This window comes from Hippocampus zosterae, chromosome 10 (genome assembly GCF_025434085.1).
Source record: "Hippocampus zosterae strain Florida chromosome 10, ASM2543408v3, whole genome shotgun sequence".
In the NCBI taxonomy this organism is placed as follows: domain Eukaryota; kingdom Metazoa; phylum Chordata; class Actinopteri; order Syngnathiformes; family Syngnathidae; genus Hippocampus; species Hippocampus zosterae.
The window spans coordinates 15,299,426-15,313,915 of NC_067460.1; the positions used below are offsets into that span (position 1 = coordinate 15,299,426).

The 14,490-nt window shown below is 42.3% G+C and overlaps 1 protein-coding gene across 1 annotated transcript; it reads left to right on the forward strand.

Annotated features, from left to right (window-relative positions):
- The first annotated feature begins 79 nt into the window (after nucleotides 1–79).
- On the forward strand, nucleotides 80–12,533 carry ppp2r1bb (protein phosphatase 2, regulatory subunit A, beta b). Its single transcript, XM_052079207.1, has 15 exons — nucleotides 80–245; nucleotides 1,828–1,918; nucleotides 2,059–2,159; nucleotides 3,318–3,550; nucleotides 3,622–3,769; nucleotides 4,547–4,702; nucleotides 5,578–5,692; nucleotides 6,394–6,464; nucleotides 6,914–7,048; nucleotides 7,930–8,103; nucleotides 8,243–8,303; nucleotides 9,760–9,914; nucleotides 10,985–11,127; nucleotides 11,211–11,302; nucleotides 11,398–12,533. Exons 1-15 carry the CDS (start codon nucleotides 168–170, stop codon nucleotides 11,415–11,417), a joined length of 1,773 nt encoding a protein of 590 aa, XP_051935167.1. The 5' UTR covers nucleotides 80–167; the 3' UTR covers nucleotides 11,418–12,533.
- The last annotated feature ends 1,957 nt before the right edge of the window (nucleotides 12,534–14,490 follow it).

The window sequence follows — 14,490 nt, forward strand, 5'->3', positions numbered from 1 at the left end:
GAGACTGCTTTTATTTGCGTTCTAAATTCACCGTGCTACTTTTGAACGTCATCGGTTTGAATGAGTAACAAACGACTGTGAAGGCGAATCAGCTCCCTCATAAGTGGGCCGGAAACCCCGTAGTTGGCCCCAGCAGCTCAATTCGCTTCATCGTTGCACAATCCGAAATGGCAGGAGCCGATGGAGACGATTCTCTTTACCCTATCGCCGTTCTCATTGACGAACTGCGAAATGAGGACGTTCAGGTGGGTGGCGAGCGCGTTCTTTAACCTTGCTGTTAATACTGCGCTGGAAACGGGAGCCCGTTATGTGACATTTTTCTCACCGCTGGCTAGCTGGCTAGCATCGCTAACTAGCGAATATGCTAGCGGGGCCTATCCTGCTTTCTCAACCAGGGTCGCACCCTTGTCGAAGCAGCAACTCGTGTTTATGATCGCTACTGTGCTTAATAGAAATATTACGTCCAAATAGAATGCGCAGTATTCATTATCGCTTGTTGTTAGGCTGTGACAATGATTCACTAGAATGAATCGGGCGCTCTCCAGTCATTGGACAAGCCTCTGACGTCTTCCAGTACCGATGGTAAAAGCGTTTCGTTTTTACAGCAATGACTTTATAGTTTGCCATTATGTTGTGTTCATTCGTGGTAAATGAAAAAGTTTAACCAAGCTGCAATTCGTGTCGTTGTTTTATGCTAGTCATCACCAGGATGTTTATAACACAATAACAACAGAACCCTCGATATTCTCGGAGCTTTGAGACACAAGTCCTGCCGCGCAGCATTGACACCATCAAAAACGTTCTCAATTTTTATTGTTAATAGTTCACGACAGTGAAACACATCTGTCGATTTGCACGGAGCCACAGTTTTTTGTAATCGTCTAATGTCAACAAAGATTCAGTTTCTAGGCCCACAAAAACAAATCAAACATGGCAACCTCCACGATTGATGCTTTCTAAACTCTTGTACAATTTCAAATTCTCATATGTAATAAATAGCAGATATTGTAAGCATTTTCTTGTTACCAAACCTTGCATTACAGTCACTTAAACACTATGTGGATACATCATTCATCTTGACTTTTTCATATGGTTTGACAGTCATACCGGCCCTCCAAGGGGAACGATGACTACAGTGTGGCTCGCGACAAAAATTAGTTTGACACCCCTGGTTTAGGCTGTACAAAGTAGTTCTCTCAGATAAAATTGAAAAACTTGTTAATCATCTTCCAGCACCCCTAATAATTACCCCTGCTTGGAAAAGTGTATTTGGAGCACTTAAACAAACTGAACATGTGGTAAAAGTTAGTACATAGTGAATTTCACCCCATTGTTGATTCCTAATCTAGCCTCAGATATTGGATGAAAAAAACAAATTTGCTGTTTTTGTGATTTTTTTTTTGTTGTTGTCTAAAACGCTTTTAGATGTGAGAATATGTCACCAGACTGTTCCAATCTAAACGTCTTGGTGTGTCAGGGAGTTGCTAACTTTAGCCTGGATTCAATTACTTTCCAGTCCTGACCTATTAGTTGGGAATAGCACCTCAAAACGCTTCAAAGCCATCTTACAAAGTTATCCGTTTAAAATAAATTGCTGTGACTTAAGCACAACAAGATACTCCAACAAGTCTAAAATGTAAGACGCAAACAAATATTACCGCTATCTAATCAGATATTCAGATGCACATTTTGGTGCCATTATTGGCAGCTGTCTGGGCAGCCTCGTTTATTCGGGTAATTTGGTGTAGTGAAAAATGTTTTAGTAGGTAATGTCCCGTTTGATCATGTTGAATATGGCGTCAAGTTTCTCTCACTGTTGCTCTACAGTTGCGACTGAACAGCATCAAGAAGCTGTCCACTATTGCACTGGCTCTTGGTGTGGAGCGGACTCGCACTGAACTGCTTCCTTTCCTCACAGGTAAGCAATGACTTAAATCCAGCCAATAAAAATATATTGACACATTTTAACAATATTGTCACATGCTAAGGTGATAACAAGAATGGTATCACATTTTCAATTGTGTATACTGATGTCTGTCGGAACGTTGTCTGTGTTAGACACCATCTACGATGAAGATGAGGTGCTCTTGGCTTTGGCTGAGCAACTTGGCAATTTCACCATGTTGGTGGGAGGCCCAGAGTATGTCCACTGTCTCCTGGTACGTTGCAGACCTTCTATAGTATCATTTAAACTACACTCAAATACTCAATTTTAGGCCTCCGTCTTACATTAAAGCAGGTTTTACACTGCAGGATAGGCGTACAGAGCGGAGGAGGCATTTCTATGGGTGTAAGGGTGTCACAAATTGCATCGCTACTTAAAAGAGAGAGAGGGAGAGATGGGGATACACTGGTAAAACTAAGCTACTGATGTTCTATTTGGCAAGATATTGGCACATTTGGATTTTGTAGCTTTGTGACCTTTAAATGTTTTTTAAAGCACAATATATGCTCGGCTAAAAATCACCTCAATTTACGATCACGTGATTGGCTCAGGACATCCTTAATATTCATTCATTCATTCATCTTCCAAGCCGCTTGATCCTCACTAGGGTCGCGGGGGGTGCTGGAGCCTATCCCAGCTGTCTTCGGGCAGTAGGCGGGGGGACAACCTGAATCGGTTGCCAGCCAATCGCAGGGCACACAGAAACAAACAACCATTCGCACTCACACTCACACCTAGGGACAATTTAGAGTGTTCAATCAGCCTGCCACGCATGTTTTTGGAATGTGGGAGGAAACCGGAGCACCCGGAGAAAACCCGCGCAGGCCCGGGGAGAACATGCAAACTCCACACAGGGAGGCCGGAGCTGGAATTGAACCCGCTACCTCTGCACTGTGAAGCCGACGTGCTAACCACTGGCCTACCGGGCCGCCCATCCTTAATATTGTATGTTATTTATATAGTGTCTAAATAAATTCGGTGCTTAAGACTGAATGTAATTTTTTTGTGGAACATGAAAAGTTGAAGTGATAAAGCCACAGATTAAATTGCTTTATTGCTGTCATCTAGATTTTGACCATCTGCCTGAACTTTTATGCTACACTTAAACATTTTGTGAAGTCATAGTGCAGGGGTAGGGCACTTCGACTGCAAGTCAGTGTTTGTTTGGCAAGGTAATGACACCCAAATGCCACAAGGGTCAATGCTGGTCAGTGGCAATACCGCAGAGACAATAACGCAACAATCGTACAAATACACAAGTGTTCAGTTGGATTCTTGGCATCAAAATGTTAATGCTTGAACCATGCAGTGTAAATCCAGTCTGAGAAAGCTATACCAACTCACCCACTGTCCTCCTCTCCCTGACTCTCAGCCACCTCTGGAGAGCCTAGCAACAGTGGAGGAGACGGTCGTTCGAGACAAAGCTGTAGAGTCCCTGCGCAAAATCTCTCAGGAGCATTCTCCAGTTGACCTGGAAGTCCATTTTGAGCCCTTGGTCAAGCGGCTGTCCTGCGGTGACTGGTTCACTTCTCGCACGTCGGCTTGCGGTCTCTTCAGTGTCTGCTATCCACGTGTTTCTAGCACTGTCAAGGCGGAGATTCGCCAGTAAGTGGAGTGTTTTTACCCAATCACGAATTGAATTGCACTTGCTAAAATGTGTTTGTGGTCACTTGCAGGCATTTCCGCACCCTGTGTTCAGACGACACTCCAATGGTCCGTCGTGCTGCTGCTTCAAAACTGGGCGAGTTTGCCCGAGTGTTGGAGTTGGATTATGTTCGAAGTGATATCATCTCCCTCTTCACGGCTCTGGCCTCTGATGAGCAGGTATTGGCCTAGTTACAGAATTATCTGATGTATCCGCAATAGTTGGTCAGAACAAAACGCTCATTTAACAACAAGGTGAATGAGAAGGAATAGCAAACGTCACATTGTTGATGGACCTCAAGTAATTGTATCTTTTTTTTTTTAACAAGCGTATCTCAGTGATAACTTGAAATAAACCAATCGGGTAATATAAAACGTATAAAAAGGTAGCACCACTTTATGGCACTCTGGCTCATGAGATAAACTAACCTAGTGGTTTACATCTTCACGCAATGCTCCCTCTTTTCAAACTTCTCAAAACAGATGGACTGAAATGCACAAAGCCCGCCACGGAAACTGTGCCGCATATTTTATTGCTTAGTAATGGAAAAATAAAACAATTTTAAAAAATCTAAATTCATTGTTTGAAATGGCTTCAGAATTATTGGATACCGGCCACCCCAATCATAACATTTAAACACTCGCTAACTTTGGCCTAACGTACTTTTAAAATCGCCTGAGACGGCTTTAAACATGTTTGCTCTCATCACACTGACTTTGCGGATGAGTTTATTCTGTTGCTTTGGGGAAAGTGTAAATCACTTAATGCTGCCTGAAATGAAGTCTAGTGTGATGCTTTGCATGATGTGATGACTGCAGTCGATACCACAAATAAAGGCGTATTTATTTTGTTTTATGAGCTTTAACATTTTCCTCAGAACTTGCACTGTACTCTTAAATGGGGTGCCTATTCTTCCAGCAGTGACCACATTTGTGCCTTCTCTGTGCCTCCCTCAGGACTCAGTGCGGCTGCTGGCAGTGGAGGCTTGCGTCAGTATCGCCACTCTGTTGCCTCAGGAGGACCTGGAGACCCTGGTGATGCCCACCCTGCGGCAGGCCGCCGAGGACAAGTCCTGGAGGGTCCGCTACATGGTGGCTGACAAGTTCTCGGAGGTAATATTGACACGAACCACAGAATGGCACACGAATGGAATAATGACCCGCAATGCTGCAGTTCATCTTGAAGTAGAATTCAGCTGTGCTCTTGAGACGAGACACTTGCTGTGAATCTAAATGAGGTAGACCTTGTTGAAATGCAGAATAAGCCCTTTTCCTGCTGACATTGATTGCAACTGTACTTAAGTGCGTGGTATGACATTTCGCTTTGTCAATGCCCTTATGATAAAAGTTTGTTGGGATCTCCTCTGGGCAGATTCCAGATTCTGGTGGTTTAGACGCCAGATAGAAGTACTTCCATAGTCAAAAGACCAAAATTCCTTGTGGCTGGAGCATGTGCAGAAAACCAACAAATGTTCCGTTGAATGGAATTATTAAGATAACCTTTATTCGTCCCACAATGGGGAAATTTACAATTCTGATGTTTGGTTAATATCACCAAATATTTGGGTTAGAAAAGGAGGAACCCAGGAGTCTTGTGGGGTTTTTTTGTTTGTTTTAAACCTGACTCAAAGCATATATGCATTTCAGACGGTGTTTATTTAATTGGCCGAGCACAACCATAATATTGCTAAAATTCATTTTTTAGGGTGTTATTGACTGCATGTAAACATAGTCATTCTGGTAAATGTTCAGGGTCCCAAAAAGTTATTTTATACTGTGTGTATATTTTGGAATTAATTTTATTGGAATTTTATTTGGAAACTGCATCAATCTCCCTCCCAAAAAATATTATATATACATATCTACACACACACATTGGTTGGGCCCTTTTTGACTTCAAAGTAACATTGTCATTGTCTGTGATGGTTGAAATTTATAGTCATGTTCATCGGTTATTTCCATATTGAAAAGTTGTTTTTCCCTTTCAGCTTCAAAAAGCAGTGGGTCCAGAAATCACAAAGAATGACCTGGTCCCAGCATTCCAGAACCTTCTGAAGGACTGCGAAGCTGAGGTCCGTGCCGCTGCCGCTAACAAAGTCAAAGGTCAGTCCGTGAATGTACCGTATTTTCTCATCCATTAGGCACACTTAAATCCTAAATCTTCTCCAAAACGGTCCTGTGTATGCACATCGTTCCGAAATCAGTGAATGGCGTTGTGTGACTTCGATCTGCGCTTGACTGACTGATGTTGTGCCGACACGCTGCTTATGGAAAGGAAAAGCGGGCGGAATGCGTACGTTAAAGTGGGAAAGGAGTTGTCTGTGTGTGTGTGAGAGAGGATACTAAAGGCACACCCCCAGTATGTGTAAAATGCGCCGGGATGTGCATTGTGCTAAACCACATTTGTTTGCCTAAGAACCCCCGAAAATGGCACCAACAAAGACAGCCTTACGAAGCAGTTTAAGCTGCAAACTCTGTTACGTGGAGCACCATGCAGTTACGTGGACACCAGCAGACGCAAGAGAATTTTAAGATCAACTCATGCTTTGTGCTTTTGATCAATGAAACTGTGCCATCTATCCATTTGGGCGGCAAGGACAACCTTGGCAGAGCAAAATCCTGCAGATTACATGGAAAAGCTCGTCATCTTCCGCTCCTCTTGTAAAAAGTGTCACGTTTTGCTTTGCATTAAATAAGCGCTTTCTTCAGGATGTTAATCCTTTATTCTGCTGGTCGTGAATACATGTTATACTATATCAATGCTTAATAACTTAAATATTTTACCGGGTGTTCTTCCTTGTTAGAATTCTGTGAGAACCTTCCAGAGGACAATCGTGAGCAGATCATCATGACTCACATCCTACCGTGCGTCAAGGTAAGAAAAAAAAAATTCCGGGTGAACTTCAAACTCCATTTGTCATAAAGTGAGTGCGAAACTGTGTGTCTGTTTACAGCCGCTCAACTTTTTACAAGCTTTGCTGACACTGAGAAGAAACAACTTGTCTGTTGTGCTCATTATTTCCAGGTTTTTTTCTACCGCTTTCAAACAGCAGGGGGCACTATGTATTACATCAAATCTTATAACTTGTGTGTGAGCTATATGTCGGCTCATTGTTTCTTCGTGTGCCCTGCGATTGGCAGCCGAGCACACCTGCAAACCTTCGATGATAAGCGGATTAGAAAAATGGATGGATGTTTTTGTATAATTTAGGAATTCAAATGTTCATATGCATTTTATTTTTTTAAGATTCTTATTCTGCTGTATTACCATCTACCAACTATGTTGTTGTTGTTGTTTTTTGTTTTTTTTTTGCCTGTGCACAGGAACTGGTTTCAGACACCAACCAGCATGTTAAGTCAGCTCTGGCCTTGGTCATTATGGGCCTCTCTGCTATCCTGGGCAAGGATAACACAATAGAGCATTTACTGCCTCTCTTCCTGGCTCAGCTCAAGGACGAGGTAAAGGAAATGCACTATTCATGTTTTCTATTTCTTCATTCAACTACACAGCCTACAGTCACTTTGTTACATCACATGATTTTTTTTAAATTATTTTTTTACAGCCACACTTAGCTTGAACGTTGTATTGTTTCTATCAGGAAAAACGGAACAGAATGTATATGTAGGACTCATCTGTAGCTTTGTCCAAAGACTTAGGCAGGTGATCCTCCAAATGTTTTGGATGGATTGAAACCGTCACCTGTGCCTCTGCCTCGGCCCACTTTCTTGCCGATGCAAAACAAGACCAAGTCAGTCTAATTAGATTTCTCCCCAAATATTAACAGGTTTGAAATGCAGAATTTCAAAAATGTAAATGAAGCTCACGTGGGGCTTTTTGGAGATGAGTGTTTTATTCATTCTTGCCTGGTGGCTCAGACCCTTAATTTTTTTTTTAATGTATAATAGTTTGGCTTTCCTTGTATGTAAACATTTGTGCAAGGAGGAGGAAAGGTTTGGAAAGAGTGTCCTCAGTTTATGAAAAGTGTCCAATGAATGAGTTTGTACAGCAGTGAAAGAATCCCATGGTGCCCAGTTACTCTCAAAGTGTTTATCATACAATTACTGACTGTCATTATGATGTACTACAGTGTGATTAGATTTGTCTACTAATTTGAGCAGCATCTTTATTTGTTCACCAGTGTAACGGTAATGTCCACATTGAACAGAATACAGGTGTCAGTTGCTTATTCGCATGCAATTGTTTTAAGGTTAGGCAAACTTGTACATGCATGAAGACCACAAATTATATTCTAGCATATCAAATAATTGGATTTCTTCAAGTGAGTTCTTTAGCTACACAAACAACAAAACCAAGCTTTTCAACTACTGTGTGTCACCAGTGTCCCGAGGTGCGTCTCAACATCATCTCCAACCTGGACTGTGTCAACGAAGTGATCGGCATCCGTCAGCTCTCCCAGTCGCTCCTGCCAGCCATTGTGGAGCTGGCCGAGGACGCCAAATGGAGGGTCCGCCTGGCCATCATAGAGTACATGCCCCTTCTAGCGGGTCAGCTGGTGAGTCACGCCATTGAGGGGGACGGCTGAAATCTCCACTCAAAAATGTTCTGCCGCTCCATGTCACTTGGATTTCATTGAAGTGTAAAATTCATAATTAACTGCATTTGAATTTTTTTTTGCTTCGGTCTGCTTTTAGGGGGTGGAATTCTTCGATGAGAAGCTCAACACTCTTTGTATGGCCTGGCTTATTGACCACGGTAAGGTGCTTGTTGCGCATCTTGGTACATTGCATGCATTTTCAGAGAGCGCGCGTTGGCGCAATGGAACACATTCGGTTTCACGACATCCGCATTTCAAAACAAAATGTTCCCATAGAAAATGTTGGAAAGGCGTAACTAAATGCTTGAATTAATTTTAGCGGCCAATTTAGAATTTTGTCTCATTTTTAGTCTACTTTCAATAGCACTTCTTAGTTTTTAGTCAACCCCATCCGGTTTTATTTAATCAAGTTTTAGTCGACTATAAATCAAGCATTTTAGTTTCTGGTTTTGTCCAAGAAATCAGTTTTTTATTTGTCTACTTTTAGTCAATAAAAACTGTCAACGTTTGAGTCTAGTTTTAGTCGGGACAATCATTTGATATTTTTAAATTTCTTGTTTCAGATATTGAACATTTCCATCAGATTTAAAATGATTTCAATAAAATGCAGAAACATTACTTCATATTTGTGGTGAGTCACCGAAGCCCATTCGCTGACGCCAACGTCATTTGCCAGGACCGGTCTTTTTAAGCTTGCACGCACACTTATGGTCACAGAACAGGACAACATAAGGGACAGCAGCAACTGGTATTCTGAGCAGAGTGAAATAGACATTGGCAACACCAGGATACACGTTGGAATGAGCCGCAGTGCCTGAAAAAGCTGCACTACATGTCCTACTTCATACTGCACGCGAGAACCTTATCTTTTGTGTTATGTGTTGAGGCTTTCTTTTCTCTCCGCTTTGCCCATTTAGAAATGTGTGATTGTGAACAAAGGGCCAGCTGCATTACATCATTGGAATGTTGTGAGTGTCTGGGGGTGTTGGGGAAAGGGCCCGGTCGTACTGTTACATAAGAGGACTCGCGCACGCGCGCGCCACAATGCTTTCATTGCTGCTCTCATGCGAGCATATTAGCACCGTCACCATTTTGGGGTGCATTTTTGCGACGTTGCTATGCTGAAGTCGGAACTCTTCTGTACTGAGCAGTACGTAAATTCCTGTTTAAAAAAAATGACATGAATCATTTGTCTTTTTCCTCACGGTAGGCTCCACATGTTTGGCTTTTTCTTTCACTCGCTCTGCCCCCCGTCATATTTTCAGTCATAGCAGGCAACTGTTTATAGTGCAAAGCATGCAGTTGGCTGGGTGTTAAGTATCGAGCAGCAGCCCACTGGACACAGATTTCCTCGGGTCAGTGACGAGATAAAATCCGAGAACAAAAAGACAAGCTTGCTTTGGAACACAGCAAATTTAGAAGAATGTAACTGAGGGTTTTGTCATTGGCTTACCCTATTTCCTCAAAGTGGAGGCCGTTTGTTGTGTTTTTAGACTTTATTTTTTTGGGTGGGGGACTTGTATAAAAGTGTTTCACCTGTTAATAAATATAGTGAAAGTGTCTCACTCGGTTCGTCAGCACATGTGACCCAATATCAATGTTGTGGTCGTGCAGTGTATGCCATCCGCGAGGCCGCCACCTGTAACCTGATGAAGTTGGTGGAGAGGTTTGGAGCCGAATGGGCGCAGAATACCATCGTGCCAAAGGTTCTGGGCATGGCCAACGACCCCAATTACCTCCACAGGATGACTACACTCTTCTGCATCAACGTGAGACACGCACACACACACACGCTTGGCTTGACGATCTGTGATGTCAAATCTATGTTTCGCGACTATTAAAAAAAAAAAAATGTTAGTTCGACATGTCATTGACAAGTGTCAAAATGGCTGCCCGCTGAGATGGGAAAAAAGTAGCTGGGTTTTACTGCTCGTTTTCCCCAAACGTAATCAAGGTGTAAGTCTACTTCGGAACGTCTCTTTATATGAATTTTCAAGTTACGAAACGACTCAACAGGAAAATATTGCCTCTTGATACGAATGGTAAAAATAGTCTGGGTTGCTTTTCGCAGCTCCGAATTTCCTGAACGCAACATACTTATCGGCGCTCTATGATTTAATGATCTAATTGTAACAGAAACATTTTTTGTCTGGATTTGGGGGTGGGGGGCTTGGAACGAATCTGGGCATTTCCATGGAAAACATGTCTGGACTTACAAAATTGTCTAGTTCAGAAATTTCTTCCAGAACCAATTAATTTCATAAATAGAGGTACCACTGTATTAATCTGATGTATTTAGACTAGTGGGGCAACATGGAACATATTGCAAAGACAATTTTTGGGTTCGAGTTCTCTTTTAAAACCATGAGTTGGCACGATGCCATTCGTTAAATCAGATTTTTTTGTTTTCTACATAATTTTCTCTGCCGTGAAATAACACCTTTCTCACATCAAAACTTGCCATCTTTGACAGAGTTGCGTTTGAAATGCATGATGTGCAGAGTGAAGAGAGTTCACCGGAAACATTTTAACACAATCAATGTAAACCTTAACGGGTTCTCAGACGCTGCATCTTAATGGCCGTATGTGAAGAGGAAGGATGCAAGTGACGCAGAATAACACATTTTTGCCAGCCATGCTTCTTAACTTCCTCCTCATCGCTGCTGTAAAACGTTTACTGTTTCATGGGGAAGTAAGATTTTATCGGTGTTCAAGAGGTAAAACTGGATGATTATTAATTGGGGGGGTTACCCTTTTGAGCAGCCGTGTGCCTGTTCAAAGGCTGTTTGGTTTCTCTCATGTCGAGGTCTTCATGCCGTGCGTGACTCATTTCTTTCAGGCTCTGTCGGAGGCGTGCGGTCAGGACATCACCACCAAGCAGATGCTTCCCGTGGTCCTCAAGATGTCCAACGACCAGGTGGCCAACGTGCGCTTCAACGTAGCCAAATCTCTGCAGAAGATCGGACCCATCCTGGATGGCAGGTAAATTTGTACTTCCCCGCCGCTCTGAACGAAACTGCGCGTGGTCGTTGCTCGCGTGACCCGCCGCAATTTTGTGTCCTCAGCACACTGCGGGATGAAGTCAAGCCGGTGCTGGAGAAATTGGCCACTGACACAGACATGGATGTCAAGTACTTTGCCCAGGAGGCCATCAGTGGTAAGCACATCAAACAAAATCTGTGGTCATTTTCTTTAATTCCCAATGATGAGGACAATACGAGTACTCATCGCTCTTATTTCCTCTTCCTGCAGTCTTGCCCTGGCATAAGTGAAGCAGCGCGTCTCCACCCTTTTACAAGATATTTATTGATGTTCAAGATCAATGGCTAACGGTATCGACCAGTCCGATAACTTTATAATTTTTCCTCTCCATGTTCCTCCTTCAAGCCCCTTTGCTGTAAACGGATGCTTCACCGTCAAGTGTCAATCAAGTGGTGCATGCTGACCAATAGTGTTAAAAGCTAGCTAGGCATCACTGAGCCCCACGACCCCTCTCGCATTCCTCCTTTTTACTTTTTTATTTTCCTGCATTGTCTTTAGCAACATCATAATGTTGCATTCTATGACAAGTGGTTCCAAAGGCGACATGTTCTTATCTTCACAAGCGAAGTAGCCTCACTTGTCTCTGTTGCTACCCAAATCCTCTCACAAGAAGGCAAAACGAGTGGATTGGTGCGAATAAGACACGGCGGTATTTTTGAACTCCTTTAACTGGACACCAGGGATGGGCAAATTGTAGCATTTGTCATTCGAAAAAACAAATCAAACCTCAAACGCGGGCCCTCATCGGACTTGATAAAATGCTTCCACACCTCTGCTGTTCATCCACTTTGATTGGTAATGAGATGGTAGAAAACATCTATGGATTGTAGCGATGAGGTCATGTTGCTTCTGGAACTCGCAATTGACTCGAATCCAGCCTTCTACCGGCATATTATTGACATGAACGGAAGAAATAAACCACAATGAGAATCCATCAAGCTCTTTGCCCAGAAAATGGCTTGCAGTGTTTTATTCATACAATTGGTCACCCAATTTAAAAAAAAAAGGCCCAGAATGCATTGTCTCCCAAGTGTGCTTTGTCACAAAACCACTTTCCAAATTGGAAGTGCAAGCCTTGATGAGAGGACCAAATAGAATGTTTTAATTAAGGGATTTTGAATTATAATTTGGCCTGAAGTTCATTAGAATGTGACTCAAAATGCCTCCTTGGTGTTTAAGTGACGCTTCCAAAAGACTTTTTTTTTTGTTTTGTTTTTTTTAGTTGGGAGGGGCAAGACTGTTTGTGCACCATTTAATGACCAGTTTGGGTTGTATTGTTCTTTTCAGTGCTTCACATATTTGATGCTGTTCTACTGTAGCTTCATCTGAATAAAGTAACAAGTACACGCGTGTCACACATTCTTTGACTGGGTAACGGGAGCGGAAGGATGTTGACCAAAATTACATTAAACTTAAAACTGTAAAGACCTACCCATCTGTCTCTTAAAAATCTCAGTGACCCTTGAGCCCCCAAAAAATGTTCCCCACACCTTTGCATTACTCTGCAGCGTATGCGCACAACATGAGTGCGCATTCTATCTACTCTGACCTCAACGGTGCAATTGAAAGCTACGGTCCAGTGGGAAATCCTTCAGAACAAAGCAATGAGTACAGCTGACAGCTGCTTTTCGTTTGTTTGGCATCCGTTTTGACTTCTGTCTTGGGGAGCAGCCTAACACCAAGGCCTCCATTTTGATGGTTGACTTCATGTTGACTTCCTTTGTACTTTCACAACTTCCTTAGTTTCTTGACACATGCGCGCCTGGGTCAGTTGAAGGCGAAGTTGCCCGTAGAGAAAAGGAAAAATGTCCATGCAAGATAGACTCTTGTTTTTGCGAATATAAGAATCAACAGGAGATAAATAGAAATTAAATGATAGAAAATAGCCTACAAGCAATGAGCCAGTGAAAAGCTGATGTCTGACTTTCAAATTTAAAAATCAAAATTTGAAGGCAGGCAAATAACATTCGTCATGTCAAATATTTTTTTTGTCTGTCCAGCGAGCCGCTAAAAATTGAATGGAAATTCCTCCTACGGGTCACCAAATAAGTCCAATATGAATGGGTGTAGTTTGGACATCCCGGAAAGAACTGAAATTTGGAGTGGTTGAAAGTAATTGATGCCCAAACATATATTATGTTTTTTTTCTTGCTCATTTGTACCCCTGGTTGGGACGCCTCCATTCCCAATAAATACTATGCTGTAATTCAACATACTGATGATTAATACGCCCATTGGCAGTGCAAATGGGTGAAAATATATATATATATATATATATATATATATATATATATATATATATATATATATATAAAATGCATGCCTCAAAAATCCATATTGATTTGGACCTATATATTTTTTTTCCCCTCCTCACCCAAAAAAACCTTCCATAAGTCAGCCAGTGGGCGCTTGCATTCTCTTCTCCTTCTGTTCCTATTGCAATGTGATGTGCTTGTCTGGTGCACATCAGCACATTCTGCCAGTGTGAGAGCACCTTAGGGAATTGCCTGAAGGCTCGAAGATGTACTTCTGAAGACAAAGAAGAGGAGTGAAGGTGAATGACACATCTGAGACTTGATCATCTTTCCTCACGCGTGCGGAAGAAGCTTTTCTAACATCAGAGCCCTAATGTTCATTAAAAGGAGATTACTTGGAAGGGAAATAAAGCGAATCCGCTGGAGGATGTCGTCCGCTTGCTTTCATTTGCCGTTATTTTCAGCATGTGTGGCAGCAGACAGTCGTGAGATGTTCTGACGTCAATGAAGCTGCCTCCCAGGACTGTGGCAATTCTTTCCAGGAGAACTAGTCGAGCGAAACCCACCCCTCCCCAACCCCCGCCCAAACGCACACACAACCAAACATTATGCGGATGCTCACTAGGTGGAAAATGATGAGCATCAGTCAAGGAAAAATGGCAAAGAAGGCTCCTCACATTTTGCTTTCAGTGACCTTGAATGGGATACTGAGTGCAGTGGATGAGATAAAGTATCTTTTGAGACACTACCAACCCCCCTTCCCCTAAAAAAGGAAAAAAATGATTATATTTAAAAAAGGGGAATTTTAAGGTGTGGTGGTATCATTTATGGTTGTATTTTAAGATGCCGGCTGAATTTGTCACTCAAAACATTCGGCTCTCAAATCACCTTTTCCCGTTGAAAACAAATGGCAGTGATTTCAGGCTGTTTCAGTGAACCACAAAAACATCAAATATTTCGTAGTTTTTTTTTTTTTTAATAATGCAAGTCCAGGCAGCTTTATTTATATTGCACATTTCATACAACAGGCAACTCTGTGCTTCACAAA